This window comes from Cupressus sempervirens, chromosome 6 (assembly GCF_028749045.1).
Source record: "Cupressus sempervirens isolate cs-2001-9-10 chromosome 6, ASM2874904v1, whole genome shotgun sequence".
Lineage (NCBI taxonomy): Eukaryota > Viridiplantae > Streptophyta > Pinopsida > Cupressales > Cupressaceae > Cupressus > Cupressus sempervirens.
In genome coordinates, this window is record NC_143123.1 from 23,667,730 (window position 1) to 23,685,686 (window position 17,957).

At 36.4% G+C, this 17,957-nt stretch overlaps 3 protein-coding genes across 3 annotated transcripts in view; 1 reads left to right on the plus strand and 2 right to left on the minus strand.

Moving 5' to 3' along the window:
• The window catches only part of LOC149550885 (K(+) efflux antiporter 4-like), an 89,199-nt gene that overhangs the window by 7,623 nt on the left and 63,619 nt on the right, over positions 1–17,957 (plus strand). The window contains exons 3-7 of the mRNA XM_089786467.1: positions 9,006–9,073; positions 9,237–9,327; positions 9,474–9,535; positions 9,668–9,743; positions 9,914–9,988. Of these exons, the coding sequence (XP_089642593.1) occupies positions 9,006–9,073; positions 9,237–9,327; positions 9,474–9,535; positions 9,668–9,743; positions 9,914–9,988 (372 nt within the window). The remainder of the gene's footprint in view (positions 1–9,005; positions 9,074–9,236; positions 9,328–9,473; positions 9,536–9,667; positions 9,744–9,913; positions 9,989–17,957) is intronic.
• LOC149550886 (uncharacterized) lies at positions 1,269–2,964 on the minus strand. Its single transcript, XM_089789513.1, has 4 exons — positions 2,647–2,964; positions 2,305–2,528; positions 2,041–2,179; positions 1,269–1,676 (listed from the first exon to the last, which is right to left on the minus strand). The coding sequence occupies exons 1-4, from the start codon at positions 2,962–2,964 to the stop codon at positions 1,269–1,271; spliced, it is 1,089 nt and encodes a 362-aa protein (XP_089645639.1).
• Positions 3,096–6,479, minus strand: LOC149550887 (uncharacterized). The gene is made up of 2 exons (XM_089786468.1): positions 3,624–6,479; positions 3,096–3,458 (listed from the first exon to the last, which is right to left on the minus strand). Exons 1-2 carry the CDS (start codon positions 4,361–4,363, stop codon positions 3,149–3,151), a joined length of 1,050 nt encoding a protein of 349 aa, XP_089642594.1. The 5' UTR covers positions 4,364–6,479; the 3' UTR covers positions 3,096–3,148.

Sequence of the window (17,957 nt, forward strand, 5' to 3'; positions counted from 1 at the left end):
ACTTGTGATATTTGTTAATGATTATCTTTACTTTGTATGAGCAAGTCAAAGCTATGAAATGCACACACAATAGATATGAAGGTCATATTGAACATTCATGCATTGTTCTTTTGGAAATTCATTTTCTAATGCGGTGTAATAGGATCAATCAAGGCTCTCTTTACTGAGTTAGCTGTATTTGATCTGTTTGAACTTGGAATAGATTGTAGTATGAAAATCTCCTGAAGATCATAATGCTGTGCTGCGATTCTATTTATTTATGTAGCTGTTGGTTCACGTAGAATATGTTTGCAAAATGTCAAGCTTTTTAGCAGTTTATTTTGATATCAATCAAAAGACATTGTTTTGAATGATGCTTCAAGAGTGACAGATTTCATAAAGGGAAGGCATGTTATGTAAATTGCATTCATTTGACTAACAATAATATAGTTATCATGAGCAATCATTTCACGCCTATTCACTTGTATTACAAGCATCTTGGGAACTTCTCCAGTGAAGAATTAATTTTATGAAGTATTTTTTATTAGTGCCTAATATAGAGTTAAACTGATAAGACTAACCTAAGTTTTAACGTATATTTCCTATATCTTTTCATAATTACAGGAATTTCTTAGTTATGAATTTAACTTATGATATGTAATATTTATAATCTCAACCTTGTATTAGCAAATCAAAACTGTGGAATGTAAACTCATGTTTACATAGATACAAAGGTCTTACCGAACATTTCTGCATTTTTCTTTTGGTAATTTATTGGTCGATGCAGTGAATAGAACCAACCAAGGCTCCTTTTACTGAGTTATTCATAGTTGATCTGTTTGACTGTGTGGGAATAATCTGCAGTGCAAAATTTACTGAATTGATGATACCATTGATGTAAAAATCGCCTGAGGAGATTAATCGCCTAGGCCTGAAAAAGTTTAATCGGGAAAAATCGGGAAAAAATCGGGGAAAAAATCGGGAACTAAAAAACCACTAAATTTTAATTAAAAAATGCGATTTTTTTACAGAATTCAATGTTTTTTTGCATCTAATGACTTAATTACTAACAATACATAAGAAACAATCATGTTTAGATATATATCAATGCAAAAAGAGTTATTAATCGGTAAATTACTAACAAGTAAGTAGTGACAAGTTGTAAATTACTAACAACTAACAAGTTCACAAGACATGAGAAGTATTCTCATAAATAAAGTGTCAAATGTAAAGAGTTCAAATAAGCACATCAACATGACTACAAATAAGTACAAATGTCAAATACAGGACTACATCTTCCTCTTCCCAGTCACTTTACTAGCGAGTGCGGGAGAGGGTAAAGCTCTAGAACTAGAACCCCGCAGGGTTTGTGCCCGTGTTTGTGTCTGTGCCAATGCAGGAGATGGTGTAGCTATAGAACTAGATGTCGGTATCTCCACATTCGCTGCGCGCAAGATGTCAAGGTCCTCTGCAGTAAGCTCAATGTCATCATCCTCATCATCGCCCTCCTCGATGTCATCCAAATCGATGTCATATCCAGTTCCACCCCCTTCCTCCTCCGCAACGTCCTCCGCGGCCTCCCTCTCCAAATTGGAGATGTCCTCCTGTGTAAATAAGGGAGCCTGCTCCTGTGCCGTCCAATCATAATAAGGATCGATCTCATCCAAATCGATTGGCCCAGGAGGATCTTGTTGTGCCTTTTTCATGCGCAATTTAAGATTATATTGCACATAGACCATGTCATTCATCCTCTTTTGGGACAACCTGTTTCTCTTTTTTGTGTGGATGGCCTCAAACAAACTCCAGTTGCGCTCACAATGTGATGCGCTACAAGGCTGTGATAGGATTCTGAGAGCAAATTTTGCAAGATTTGGAGTGCTTGCACCCCAAGTGGTCCACCAAGTCACTGCATCACAAAAATTGTACAAGTTAGAAAATACTAATAGACAACAAAAAGTGAAACATAAATATTAATTTAGCATTTGAGATTCAGAAGTTTGCAAATGTATTACCTGGGGTTTGTGTAAGCCTTGCTTTCTTGTAGAGAGAAGTGGAGAACACCTTGCCTCCTGCTGAAGTGAAGATCTCTTGCTCAGCGATGATTTTATCTCTTGTTTCCTCGCTGGTTACCATCTTTTCGACGCACTCACTTAGGCCTCTAATGACCTCTCCATCAGGATCTGCATATGTACCATCAGCCCTAAAACCAAAAACCAAAAACAAATAAGTCTTGCAATTTTAGTACACACCCAACACCCTACGAAAGCAAAATGAACTCAAGTCTTCGTTAACTTAAATTTGAGTAAGAATGAGCTTACAGTATACCTAAAACGTGGGTTGAGGAAATATCCTGCTGCATGAATGGGTTGGTGAAGCTGATTATTCCACCTTCTATCAATGATCTGCCAAATGGGTTCATATTTGATGCTTTCCCCCTTGTAGTAATTTTTGACAGATTCTTTGGCCTTGTCCATGGCCTCATATAGTTCACCCATTGGCGTTTGGTCTCCATCAACCAAACGCAAAACTCTGACTAAAGGCTCAGACACCTGCAATATAAATTTGAAATTAGTTGACAAGTTACAAAATTATTATTTACTTGAGTTACAAACTTAGTATGTTATAAAGTTGTAAAGTGTAAACTAAAACTTAAAGTTTTGTAGTTACCTTTACTATTTCATCAGCCTTATCTTCAAAATATTTATCAAACACAATCCGCACAACATTCTCTCCTTCACTCTTCTTTGAAAATGTGGAAGCAAGCCATTTTTTGGAAACAAACATTTGCTTCAAAGAAGCCAAATTATCGAGAATGCTTTGCAATGTCAAAAAAATCGTTGCAAACCTTGTGACGGCAGGCCTGACAATTTCTTTGCCATCAGTGTGCTCTCTCATCAGGCTAAGGACCCATGGGTGATTGTATATGTATTTTGTCACCCACCTTGCATCCTCCACAATTGGAGTGACCCACTCAAGTTTGCCCATGTCCTCCAAAAGAAGGTCAAGGACATGTGCTGCACACGGGGTCCAAGAGAGAGTGGGGTGCCTCTGCTGTAGGAGTTTTCCTGCCAATTGTAAAAGCAAATACTAATTAGTTTCCAACTTTTCAAATATATCAAACTATTAAAAATTCTTGTTGTGAAATTCACAATGCACATGCAACATAAAATTACGGTTTACCTGCTGATACATATGCAGTAGCATTGTTTGTGATGATTTGCACCACATTTTCAATGCCAATCTCTAAGACCATGTTCTCCAACATCAATGCTAATGTCTGAGCATTTTTTACCTTGTTGGAGGCATCGATTGATTTCAGGAACACCACATTATCATTACAGCAGGCCAAAAAATTAATTATGGTCCTGCTCTTCCCATCCGTCCACCCGTCAGAAAGAATGGTGCAACCAAATTTTGTCCATTCTTGTTTCTGTTCCTCAACAAATGCTTTGGCCCTCTCAACAGCATTTCCAATAAGCCTACAAAAACAAAATTTAGTTATGTCTTAGATTCTTAGTAATTTAAAATTGATTTAGACTTTAGTAATCAACATTCTAATTTCTAGATAAATTAATTAAAATTTAGAACTAAGTAAAAAGTTAAAAATTAAAAGGAAATCGAGTGTAATAAAATTATTCGCTTACCTGCCACCCAACACAAAACGAGAAGGGGACTTGTACCCCTTTCCTGCAACTGTCAACCCTGTGGCCAAAGCCTCCCAATAGGGACTGTCAACAACACTAATAGGAAGGTTGTTGAAAACCCAGAAATCTGCTAGTGCATTGTCCAACTGGTCATGGACCTCCTTATTCCATCTAGTGGCCTCTAATGAAGGTTGTGCACCAGGTGTGTGCCTCGGCACAAAATAGCTCCCTATCCCAGAAGCACCTGCTGATCTTGATGGTGCGGAAGTGCTAGGAGGTGTAGGAGTGGGAGTGGGAGTGGAACTCGTGAAAGAAAAACCACCCTGTTTGCGGACATGCGGCCCACGATAAGAGCCAGCCATGCTCTCAATGGCTACCTCCTCCTCCTGAACATCAACGAAACTGCCCTGGGTCTCTGCTATGGCTGCCCTGACATGCAATTTATTCCGCTCTCTTTGCAATTTTTTTTGCTCTCCAGCTGCGAGCAAGGCATTTGCAAACCTTTTTATTTCTTCTGTTGTATTCTCACAAGGATTCGTATCATGTTTTGAGATCCCTGCGATGTGATATTTGAACTGGTAAATGCCCCCGGATATTACTTTTTCACATCGAATGCAAATCACTTTGGTTGGTTCATCGGGTGCTTCATAGGCATATTTCCATGCTTGATCTCTCACATTCTTTGGCCTGGTGCCAATGTAGCCTGAGGGGCATGGAGTCAATGGCCATTTGTCTGCCATTTAAAACTGCTGCGGGCTGCCTACACATACAAATTTAAAAAAAAAACTATAAATAAATTATAACAAGATCAAAGTTAACAGTTAAACAAAGAATTCAAGCAACATTCCAATAACAACACCAATAAATTGAAATCCAAATAACATTCAAACAAACTAGCTGCTAGGGTTTCAAATTTTTTTAAAAAGGGCAAATTTTTAGCATAAATTCGATCTAGAATGGAAAAAAATGCAAATGAATGCATTTAATCTTGCTTACATTCATCAAATGCATTCCTAACTAATTAGGAATGTATTTTTATCCATTTACATGCAAGAAAAAAAAATACAATCTCTTGCAAAAACAAAAAACAAAGATTCAAATCACTTACCTAGTAACGAAGAAATCGAATCAAAAGGCCTCCAAATGCACTTGATTCCGCCTATTTCTTGCCAAGAACTCCTCCTCTATCCTCTCCTCTCCAAAACGCCCTAAGCAATGTAAAAACATAATGGAAAAAACGTGTTTTTTCGTCACTTTATGTGACTGCCGGGCGCGAGCGATTTTTTTGCAAAAAATCGCGATTTTTGGGGCGACTAAATCGCCGGCCCCAAAAAATCGCGATTTTATCTCGTATCGCCGATTAATCAGCGATACTCACATCTATGCTTCCACATACCCCATTGTTTGCAGATAACCATTTGGCTCAATTCCCCTTGCACCTTGACAAGTCATCTTCTAACAATAGTATGAGATGTAGATCGGGTCTCAACAACCTAAACAATTTAATAACAATATGTCAATACATATGAAGCGAAGTTATATACAATTTATATTTTTTAAATTTAAATAAATGATTTAGATTTAGTAATTACGATTTGAATTTACCTTCAACAACTCCAATTTGGAGAATCATCTGAGTATCGATTGTGACATATGATGGTTCCTCACAAACATTTGTATCTCCTCCCATTAACTCAATTTGATTGCCAATTTGTTACATGTTCAAGTTGAGGGAGTGTATGGTGCCTAGTGTCCAAAAAAATATGGTCATACTGGGCCTCAACCAAAGCACCTGCACTCCTTCAATTTTTGGCTTTGTTTGCAATTACCTAGACCACATTCTCACTACCCTCCATTTCAATGGCCTCAATGAGAGTTTTGGAAATGAATTGTGCATCTTTCACTTCCCCTTGACAATCGATTGCCCTCAAAAACATTACCCTTATGGGGGACACTGTAATCACATTAATCAATGACCCTTTTTTTGTATCTTTCGATCCACTAGAAGTAATAGAAACACCCAAAGTTTTCCAAGAATTTTTGATTGGTTGAAGAGATCTCTCTACACAAGTCTTCTCTTTTTGCAATAAGGTACACACCTTTTCATACCCGGGACTTGTGTAATCAGCTGACACTTTGTTTTTGGTTGTTACCATCTCCTTTGAATATGGTGATCTCACCAAGTTGAAAGGAATACCTTGCACAGAGGAAATGTGCAATGGATTGATCAGCGAGCTCTTTTGCCACCATTTTAATTGCTGTAACCAATTTACCTCTTTACGACCAATAATTTCTTCTTCTTCCTCTTCCTCGCCCTCTTCCGATATAGGTACTTGCAAGAATGGGTGTTTGGAGGATACAATTGGATCAGCGGGCAATTGGATTTTTTTCCTTTTTGGATGGAGGTTGATATGATGATTGTTGTGTCTTCTAACCAATTTATCAGGTTGTTCTTGTTCCTTTAAAATCCCGATATTTGTGCATCAGTCATCGCATTCCCACCTTTGCTTCCTTTGCACATTACCATTTCTTTACTAGAAGGGCCCATACAATGAAGTTTGACTTGGAAATATGAGCTATTGAATGATTTACTATGGCACACATTACACTTCGAAATGTATAACCCACCTCTTGTAACCTGTGATAATTTTGTGGTTTGTCTCCATAAAGGAGATCCTATATCAATTTTGAGGTTATCATTTCCTTGTTCTGCCACTGAACTTTAACTACTTGTAACAGCGATTCTTGCACAATACAATCTAATTTCTTGCTATTATAAGAAAATAAATAAACTTAAATTAGAAAAAAAAAATGATGTAAATCCATTAAATTAGATAGCTAAACTTGTTTCTTTATTTCTTTAAAAAAATAAAAGAATGAAAAAAAAACTTGAACATTTTTCTAATCGAACTTAAAAAAATTCATCAAAATCTCAAAAAATTCATTAAAGCATTCGAATGGGATCAAATGCTTGTCTTAGATGCTTAGAGCTCCTTTGTGGAAGCTTTTTGGCACCCCATGAACAATTGTGTTAAAAAATCATCACTTTACCTTCACATGCCAAAATGGAGACCACATAAGAAGAGAGCCCAGCTGCAAACAAAATGAGAAGAAAGATGCATGAATGGCCTTTTTTAGGGCTGTTTTAGGGAAAAAAATAATGTTAATAAATGATAATAGCACATGTTTCTAATGCACTTTTAAGTTGTTATTTGGTCTTAAAAAAAGTTGACTGGGCATTTTTGCCGTGGAGCTTTTTGGATGCTCGCGGATGTCCTGTGGATGCGCACAGGAAGCCCATCCAAGGCATCTGGATGCACTCTGGAAGCTCAACTGAGCATCCACAGCACATCAGAATGCCCTGGATGTGCTTCCTGTGTGTATCCACAGGGCATCCTGCTGTGCTTATGTGCCTGCATGCATCCGCCTCATCCTCTGAGACAGGGTGCCACACATTGGTAACTAAGTTTGATATGGTCTTTGGTCTTAGTCCAAAATAATGCACTGTGCATGACTATAAACAGCTGGAATGTCCAGTTGGTGTGGGATGTGACCATTTTGTCAATCTCTAGGATTTGTAGGTCATCTTCTTATTTGTCTTGAGATGAGTCTAAAATAATGCCAGGAAAAGGGAAGGATATTGTAGAAAGAAAATAATCTATGTAAAGGTTTAGGCAAGACATATAGTCCTTAGAACTAGAGCAAAGCTTAACGACTCTCGATAGAATAATCTGCAGAAATGCTTTATATTCATCAATCAAGAATTACACAAAGACAATAATCAGAATCTTTGTGACGTTTTCTTCTATTTAGTTCATCTCCACTCAACTATTACATGGAATACCATATCCTTGGGTAAAATGCATAGAGGCTATCCTATATAGGTCTAAGGAGGTCAAGAGGGACAACAAACAACTATAAATGTTCTCACTCTAAGCAAGCAACAGGCTCAGAAGCTCAGTTTCATGTTAATCAAGTTGAAACTTTGATTCTGCTTTAGGTTCACTAGCTCAACTGCAAGAAACCACATAAACTACAAATGGGCACATTGACAAATATTTATAGTGAAATCCATCTGCAATGATGTTTTCTTCCCAAAATAGAAGTTGAATTCTGTGGATTAGTCAAGTAAATGGTGATGTTTTTGCACATTTGATACCATGAACTCTCTTTTTGGTCTGTGTAGGCTACTGGTACAAGCAACATTAATTTCTGTTGTGTAGAACAACAATTAGGATCACCGGGTGGGCGAATTTACATTACTATTTGTCATGCAGGACAAATTTTCTCTAGCATTGAATGTTGGATTGGTCTTTATAGAAGATTTTGGCTTTGGTAGAGTAACAGATCATGCCAAGATGATTGCATTTGAGGATTGGTGTGCATATGCCATAGGGATACCATGGATTTGGAGATTGCATAACCATGGATCATGAGGGAGACCTATGAAGGAATGGTTGTGTGTTCCACAGGGTGATTGAATCAGCTTTCAGTGGTAGATTGGATGGTACACATGGATTTGGAGAGAAGTAAGCGATTTACCTGATATGAGTCTTAGGAGTATACTATATGGCGTGAGTCATTAATGAGTTATAACCAACTAACAATGTATTATTTGAGAAAGGTGGGGCCAATGATGGAAAATAACATTATGCCAATGAAAAAGGTGCTGATTTACTAATGTGGACAAATGGTGGACTCATAGCAGCAATCATTTCTTTGTTTTACACGTCAATGTGTTAAACCACTAAATCTTATTTGACTTCACTGTTCTGATGGTGTGTATTGTTACTAAACTCTTTACCAGGTCAACTAGGATGCATCATAATCACAAAACTGATTGATGGTGACATTCTGCTAATGCTATTGGACATTGTTCCTTGATCATGAACAAAGTGAAACAGATTTATGCCTATATTGAAAAATTTACTGTAATATTCATACAAAACCTTTCTGCTATGTTCTTAAGATTATCTATGTGTTATATAGGAAGTTGCCAAATTGTTATGTAGAAAGTGGCATGAATTCAAATGTAATCAGATTCTAAGTTGTATTTGGGGGAAAATTGACAAAGATAACTTTCTAGCAAATAATAGTCATTAATATTATCTCTATGAGTCATGCTGGTTTTGCATGAATTTCTAAGGAAATGATGTCAACCCATTAAATATTAATCTAAAATCAAAACAGAACTGATGTAAAACTTTGTCAATTTTAGTGAAAAATCAAATAAAAAAAAATACAGCTTAATGTATGCGTACGGATAGACACTTCTTATAATGTGCTTTCAGTTGTCAGAAACCTTTTCCTTGACACTACATAAGACAGCTTTTTTTATCTGGTTATTATTTTCTTAATTTTTTGAATGCATTGATATATCAGGCTGTGCTTGAGACAGTCGCCAGAGTTACTCATGAGAAGTCTAAAAAGAATGATACGCTAGAGAAAAAGTGAGGCCCTACATGATTCATCTAGCTCTTCACTTTCCATTTTATGATTAAACAAGTCCAGTGTCTCATCGTTTGCTGTTGGTAGTTTTCGCACTGATTATTGTAGGGCATATGCTTTTGAAGCTTTGTGATGTAACATAATTCTTTGTTATGTTGTTTCCAGCGGAACATCCAGGTCCTTCCAATTTCATGATGTCTTCAAACTAGACAATGAGAATGGAGCAGAAGATACACCAATGTTAATAGATAGAAAGGTTTGTTCGTTGATGAATATGATGCCACAAGTGAAACTCACTTTTTTATTCTTTCATCTCACCTATTTTAATTAAAATTCTGACTTGAATACTCATTTGCAATTCTTTCCAATCAATCACATGCTTAATGGCTGTTTATTTTTCAGGATAATATATTTATAATGTCCAATCCAAAATCCAAGTATCCAGTTTTGCAGTTGGACGTCAGGTACAATGCCACCCTTCTCAAAATAGTCAGGAATTAAGAATGTTAGCTGAAACATGATCATTTTGTTTGCATTCATATTTAAGTTTTTGAGTACTGCTTGATTAGTAACAGAATGATCTATTTGTTTTGCAGGCTTATTTCAGATTTAGTGGTGGTGATTGTCTCTGCAGCAGTTGGTGGAATTACCTTTGCTTGGTTTGGACAGCCGGTCAGTCTCTTATGCCTTTTGCAAGGTGTAAATCCTTATGCACTAAAAGTTCAGGATTCTTTACTTTGCTCCAATGACACCGAGTTAAATATTTAAGCAGTTTATGAGTTTTTAGCTTGTGATCTGCAACTAGTTTTGTTGTTTTGACCTAGATTTGAAAATCTTGACAGGTTATTACAGGGTACTTACTTGCTGGGTCTATAATCGGACCAGGTGGTTTGAGCTTTGTAAGTGAAATGGTACAGGTAAGCTGTAAATCTGATACTGCACCTTATTTATTCATAACAAAAAAGTCATATTTATAATGTTGAAGAACCAACTACTACCTCCAGAAAACACACAGCAAAAGAGACTTGACCTATCTTTTAATTTAGTTAAGACCTCGGATTTAAGCATGAGAGGATTACCCAAAGGGGCTGCTGCTTTATCTGTATATTGTTAATAATATAACTTTGATATTCATAATGGTCTGACTGTGCAGATTGCACAAGTATCTTCTCTTCTCAAATACCATTTAGATGGCTATTAGTACTTAAACCTTTCAATAGGCATGATCGGCAATCCTTGGGAAATAAATATTTGTTAGTCATTAAACATTAACTACTTTGTTATTGTTTGTTAATATGAAACAACGTACTAAGCGCCGATCTTGAGGGAGTATTGTGGGCCGACCTAGATAGGGTCATGTCCCTTTAAGGGATATACCCTTTGGTTATGTTATAAGAGGTGGGTGTGATTGAAGTTTAAGGACACAAAACAAATAGAAGTCCGCTCCTTAATCAACACTGCCCTATACGAATTATTTTAGATACAAACAAGTTTCAGAATAGCATTTAATACTCTGAAAATTACCTCCTACATTCTGAAGAAGAAGAAGATCAAAACAGCAACAAGGAAAAAAGGTATTATCTCAGATCTGAAACTATATAATTTGCAGAAACTTTACATGGTATCAGAGCTCTTGAAGTCGAACCTAGGCTTTGCAAATTAAATAATCAGACTTCATATATATTTAGCGCCATTCTCCTATCTTCAATGGCGTGCACAATTAGACCCGAGGACAGGTTTGAAGGGAAAGAACACTTTGATGCTTGGAAATTCAGAATCGTGATGATTCTTGAAGAAAATGATGTAAAACAATTTGTTGATTCAGCATCTAGACAACCTACTGTTGAACCTCATAAATCTATTTGGAGTAAAGGAAATAGGAAAGCCATTCAGAGCATATTAGATGGAGTGAAAAATGATATAGTACCCATGCTAACGAGACATCAAACAACATTTGATATGATGAATGCATTACTAAATGTATATGAGGTTAACAATGCAACTAGAGTACTCACGCTAAAAAGACAACTAAATCACATACAAATAAAGAAGGGAGAATCGATGAATTCTTACTTCCTAAGGGTTGTCAGCCTAATAGATGAATTTGCAAATATAAGAACCATCATTAATGACATAGAACTAACACTGACGGCTATAGATGGATTAGCAGATTCATGGGAAACATTTGCACAAGGAGTAAGTGCCAAAGATAATCTTCCTGACTTCAACAGGCTTAAGAGAGACTGTCTTCAAAAAGAATCCAAAAAACTTAAAAAAGGAGGAAAATTGAAAACAGAAGATGAAGAACTTCTTGTTCTTAATACAAATTCCTATAGAGGCAAGAAGAAGCATTTCAAGAAGAAAAGAAGTAATCAAAAGAATGATAAACCTAAGAAAGATCTATCCAAAATAAAATGCTTCAGATTCGAAAAGTTTGGACACTACAGATCTAATTGCCCTGAGAATTCTAAATAGTAACTGAACTGTACAAACATTACTAGGGAAGAAGATAGCTATGATTCTAAGAATCATGTATTGTATTTGACACTATCAAATGAAGTCTCAAGTAAAGCATGGGTGATTGATAGTGGATCATCTCGACATATTATAGGATACAAAGAAGAACTAGACTCTATATGAGAAAAGGTTAATGGCGAAGTCACCATTGATGATAATTCAACACATTTCGTCAAAGGAATTGGAAATTGCACCTTAAAACTAAAGTCCGATAGTTCTTTTCTTCTCAAGGGAGCACTTTATGTACCAGGAATAAAAAGGAATCTAATCTCGGTTACAACACTTGAAGATGATCTAATTAGAGAATTCGAGATGAAAGATTTGGGAATCCTTCATTACTTCCTAGGACTGGAAGTAAGGCAGAATCCAAACATCATTAGACTTAATCAAGGGAAGTATACATTAGATATCTTGAAGAGATTTGGAATGCGGAATTGCGAGTCTATGTCTTCTCCAATGGAGACTAATCTACATAAACTTAAAGAAGCGGCAACAAAATTACCTTCCATAGATTCTACTCTCTACAGACAGATGATTGGGTCCCTTATGTACTTGGTAAATACAAGACTTGATATTTGCTATGTTGTTAATGCCTTAAGTCAGTTTATGTGTGAGCCAAAAGAGATTCACCTAGTTGTAGTCAAACACATTATGAGATACTTACAAGGCACTCTTAATCTTGGGTTAAAATATGAGAAAGTTGACTTGGATTTTCATGGATTCACAGACTCAGATTGGGGTGGGAGTGTTAAGGATAGCAAAAATACTTCTGGATGCTGTTTTAGTTTAGGATCAACAATAATATCATGGATATATAGAAAACAATCTTCAGTTGCACAAAGTTCCACAGAAGCCGAATACATTGCAGCAGTGATGGCCTCTTCGTAAGCAGTTTGGCTTAGGAAGTTACTTGTGGGACTATTTGGTGAAGCCATGAATCCTACGATTATTCATTGTGATAATCAGAGTTCCATCAAGCTTTCTGTGAATCCAGTTTTTCATGATAGGTCCAAGCATATTGAAATTCCTTACCATTATGTACGAGATATGGTAGACAAGAATACTGTAAAATTAGAATACATTTGTATTGTTAATTAGATAGCAGATATTCTTACCAAACCTCTCTCTCGAGTGAAGATAGATCACTTCAAGAAAAGACTTGGTATGATTGAATTATAAAATTTTGTATTCTTTAAATAATTAATAAAATCATTTTATTGTTATGCTATTGACTGTTATGGGCTCCACCATCTGTATTCATTATGTAAGAGGTGACGATCTCTGAGATAATGAATACTTGTATAAAAGACATTATGAGAGATGACGATCTCTCAGATAATGTGTTGAACAGTAAAGAACTACTGTTAGATCTAGATGAGTTCAAGATTAGTTGTGACATAGACATTTCCATGCCTATGAACCACAACTTAGATAAAGGAAGAATTTATTCTTCAAAGTCTTGTGTTTTGGTAGATCTTAAACTCAGGATCAAGTTGTGATATAGGATTGCCAGTACCTATGAGTCACAACTTGGATAAATGAAGAATTTAATCATTCTTCAGATTTTATCGTGTCTCTGATACTGATTCGTGGCCCTGCTCCTTGGCTTCCGCATCCGATACGGACAGATGCGGGAAGCCTCCGAATGCCTGCGGGTGGCTTCCGGGCAGCATCCGCAGGGAATCCGAGAGCATCCGGACGCATCCGCGGGAGTTAAGCGGAAAACTAATAAAATAAAGTATATTTTAACATAAAACTATAAAACAACATGTGACTAAAAGCATTTTTTAAAGCATTTTTCCACAATAAAACCCTAAAACGACCCTAGAAGACAACATAGAAGCATTCACAAGAGTCATTTTAGAATTTTGTTTGCACCTACAGCCACTCCTTCATTGTGAAGCTAAGTTCAGCATTTTCGAAGAGGATTGATCGAAGAGGGAGAGATAGCTTTCTCAAAGAAGTTTAAACCATTCAAGGTAAGTGATCAATCCTTTTCTTGAGTATTTAGATGAATTTTTTTGAGTTTTTGATGATTTTTTTATGTTTTTGAAGATTTTTTTAAAGTTTTTTTTCAAATTTTTTTTTTTGAAAGATATGTAGAAGCAACTTTGGGTATCTATTTTAGTAGTTTTTCTCACTTCTTTCCACTTGTATGCATGATCATTGATGTTCATCGTTGTTAGGCACTAATTAAAATTTATTTATTTTCTTATAAAATAGGTTGCAAAAAACTAGGCAAGAATGGATACCGGTGGTAGTGCTAGTCAAAGTTCAGTGGAGGGCCAAGGAGGGGAAGGGACTGATAATTTCAAAATTGATGTAGGTTCTCCTTTGTGGAGACATACAACACGGATATCACAGGTTTCAGGAGGTGGCTCATACTATTGGAAGTGCAATTATTGTCAAAGTAACAAAGGAAAACCTTTCAATAGCTCATATTCTCGAGTGAAGCTTCATTTTATGGGCCCTGCTGGCAAAGGATTTGGAATGTGCAAAGGCAAAAATGGTATTGGGATGACTAGCGTGAAAATACTTTCATTTGTAAGAGAACAAGAAGCTGCTGATGCATTGATCAATAGATCAAAAAAAAGCTACTATCAAGGTCCTTCCTCAAAGAGCAAGCCAAAGACACCCACTGAACCAATGGCATCCTCCCAACACCCATTCTTGCAGGTACCTATGCCAGAAGAGGATGAGGAAGAAGTGGAAATTTCAACCTGTAAAAGAGGCCCATTGGACACCGCATTTAAAATGGGGGTAAGAGACTGCGCTGATGAAGCTATTGCACGTTGCCTCTATGCGAATGGGGTTTCTTTCAACTTGGTGAGATTACCATATTGGAAGGAAATGGTGGCAGCAATCAAAGAATCACCAGCTGACTACACAAGCCCGGGCTATGAAAAGGTGTGTACAATTTTATTGCAATAAGAGGGCACATATAGAGAGAGACCTTCAACCAATCAAAAAATCTTGGAAAACTTCGGGTCTAACTATTGTGTCAGATGGTTGGAAGGATACAAGAAACCGGCCACTGATTAATGTGATTGCAATTTCCCCCAAAGGTGCAATGTTTTTGAAGGCCATTGATTGTGAAGGGCAAGTGAAGGATTCAAAATTCATTTCTAGAATTCTCATTGAGGCCATTGAGATGGTGGGTAGTGAGAATGTGGTACAGGTGGTCACTGATAATGGCAAAAATTGCAGGGGTGCGGGTGCTTTAGTTGAGAGTCGGTATGACCATATTTTTTGGACTCCATGCACTGTTCACTCCCTTAACTTGATCATGCAGAGGATTGGCACTGAAGTAGATTGGGTGAAGAAAATATATGAAGAGGGGGAGGACATACAGATGTTTGTGACCAACCACCACATGTCACAATCCATTTTTAAAACATACTCCAAATTGGGGTTGCTGAAGGTAAATTAATTTTTTTAAATTACTAAGTTTCATGGTTTTGTAATTTAGTTAAAAATTAAAATTTATAATTATATTGTCAATTGACATATTGTTAACTTGCTTAGGTTGCTGAGACCCGTTTTGCATCTCATACAATCGTTATGAGACGACTCCTCAAGGTAAAAGATGCATTAAGTCAAATGGTCATCGGTCATCAATGGGGTGTATGGAAGATCTCAAATTCAGAAAGAGCACAAAGGATCAGGAATTTGATCTTGAATGAGAGTTGGTGGGCTCATGTGGCATATGTATTGGATTTCACCGAGCCCATCATGACTATGCTCCGTTTTGCTAATACAGATACACCTTGCTTAGGGGATGTGTATGATGGCATGGACACCATGGTTGAGAAGGTAAAACATTCTATACAAGCACATGAGAGTGACCCCACACAATGTGAAGCCTTATGCAAACAAGTGTAAGCAATTATCAACCATCGCTGGAATAAGATGACTACCCCATTGCGCCTCCTTGCATATGCCTTATCTCCTAGGTACTATAGTGAGGAGATAGCTGGTATGCTGGGTAGAGTTGCACCATTTGCGGATGAGGAGGTTGTTGAGGGGTGCCACAAAGCCCTTTCAAGACTCTTCCCATTGGAAGAAATGCATGAAAATGTGAGGGAAGAATTTGGGTTGTTTGCTTCGGGGTTAAAGCATTCTCCATTTGCACTAAAGGACCAAAATAGAATGGGAGCTATCACATGGTGGTACATGTATGGTCAACCTCTCAAGCATCTTCAGCCTCTTGCAATCAAAGTCCTATCACAAGTAAGTTTTTTATTTTGTTTTGTAAATTTGTTTTAAAATTTTATGTTTACACTTGCATTGTAGAATTTAGTGTTTCACACATTCTATAAAATTAATTTGCTTTTCATTTGTATGTTTTGTGACAATTATATAGGTTGCTAGTTCTTCTGCTGCTGAAAGGAATTGGAGTACATACTCCTTTATCCATTCGGTGAAGCGCAACCGGTTAGGCTCCAAGAAAGCTGAGGACTTGGTCTTTGTCCACACTAACTTGCGTCTTTTGTCACGTAAGAATGATCATTACAAGGAAGGGGCAACAAAGCTTTGGGATGTAGCCCCTGAGTGTGCAAATTTGGATGCAACACTTCATGATCTTGTTACAGTTGGAGACGGTGATGATGTTAGTGTGGCACGTGGTGCATCTGGCATAAGTGGAACCATGCTTGGTTCAAATGATCTTTCAGCAGTTGGAGATGACAATGAGAATGTGGATTTTCTTGCAAATCCCTATGATTCAGAGCCAGACTCTGATTGATTGAATCTTCAGACTTCAATCATTTACCATGTTTTTAAATTTTATTTTGTTGGAATCTTGAACATGACTTATTTGAACTTATTGTTTAAGAGTCAAGACTAAACGCTAATGTTGGACAAGCACATATTGATATTGATATATGAATATCATATGAATTTTGAAATATCTTGAATTTTGTTTAAGGGTTCAATTAACTGTTAAGTATCATAGATTCATAGTCATATTATGCTTTATCAAATGATTTGTTTTTGTATATTTCTTGCATTTCGTTGCATATGTTAATATTATAATATTTTATATATATATATATATACGTTTCCTCCCGTATCCGCATCCAAAAAAAAATAAAATCCCCGCATCCCGTATTTGCTTCCGGAATCTGCTTTGGAATCCGCATATGAATCGGTAACTTAGCTGTGTGTGTTGCATTACATGCAATACTGACATCACTAGTATAAGTGATACGTCATATCACAAGATGGTTATATGACGTAGTATCATGAGTTACATGATACCACTTGCTCAGAAGATTCAGACAGATATAGAGTATTAGTCTATGCTTATTCATCGTAATTGATGATGCTAGATATGTTATCTCTCAGCATGATTATCAAGTTAAGAGGGAGTGTTAATAATATAACATTGATATTCATAATGGCCTGACTGTGCATATCACACAAGTATCTTCTCTTCTCAAATACCATTTAGATGGCTATTAGTACTTCAACCTTTCAATAGGCATGATCGGTGATTTTTTGGAAATAAATATTTGTTAGTCATTAAACATTAACTACTTTGTTATTGTTTGTTAAAATGAAACAACCTACTAAGCGCCGATCTTGAGGGAGTATTGTGGGCCGACCTAGATAGTGTCATGTCCCTTTAAGGGACATACCCTTTGGTTATGTTATAAGAGGTGGGTGTGATTAAGGACACAAAACACATAGAAATCTGCTCCTTAATCAACACTGCCCTATACGAATTATTTCAGATACAAACAAGTTTCAGAATAGCGTTTAATATTTTGAAAATTATCTCCTACATTCTGAAGAAGAAGAAGATCAAAAGAGCAACAAGGAAAAAAGGTATTATCTCAGATCTGAAACTATATAATTTGCAGAAACTTTACATATATATGTATCACACTTCTAGGAAGTGATTTGTTATGACAATGAAGGGCAAGGTACTTGCTTAAGGTGTAAACAATATACTTATCCTAAATGCATGTTTTTGAAGTATCTTTCTCTGTAAAAAATAAAGCAGATTATAGATGAGGAGATTTCTATGTGCTCAAAGCCAGATGTACTAAATATTTTGTACCAGGATTGCATGGAAAAGCAGATGCAGTGTTGGATGCAGATGTGGTATTTGCAATTTTTTCAAGATCCCCTGATTTAGATACAGCTAGAGGCAACAATTGTGGAAATATACATATATTCAATGGTTTACATATCAGCAGGTTTTCAAGATTCCCTGATATAGATACAGCCAGAGATGATTTTATTGAAATCTACACATATTCAATTGTTTAAATATCCAACAGTATAGAATATAACCTAAAAAATGTTTATTTATATTAATGCACATTTTTCAATTTTAGAATTTAGTTTGATATTTATTTGTTA

What these genes read in the sequence shown, in the direction of transcription:
- LOC149550886 (XM_089789513.1), bottom strand. Translation starts at nt 2,964, where the DNA reads ATGGGCAAACTTGAGTGGGTCACTCCAATTGTGGAGGATGCAAGGTGG. An exon ending in AGGCTGATGAAATAGTAAAG is followed by an intron (nt 2,529 to 2,646) that starts GTAACTACAAAA and finishes TTTATATTGCAG; the next exon opens with GTGTCTGAGCCTTTAGTCAG. An exon ending in TCACTTCAGCAGGAGGCAAG is followed by an intron (nt 1,677 to 2,040) that starts GTGTTCTCCACT and finishes CGCATGAAAAAG; the next exon opens with GCACAACAAGATCCTCCTGG.
- LOC149550887 (XM_089786468.1), bottom strand. Translation starts at nt 4,363, where the DNA reads ATGGCAGACAAATGGCCATTGACTCCATGCCCCTCAGGCTACATTGGC. An exon ending in CGTTTTGTGTTGGGTGGCAG is followed by an intron (nt 3,459 to 3,623) that starts GTAAGCGAATAA and finishes TTGTTTTTGTAG; the next exon opens with GCTTATTGGAAATGCTGTTG.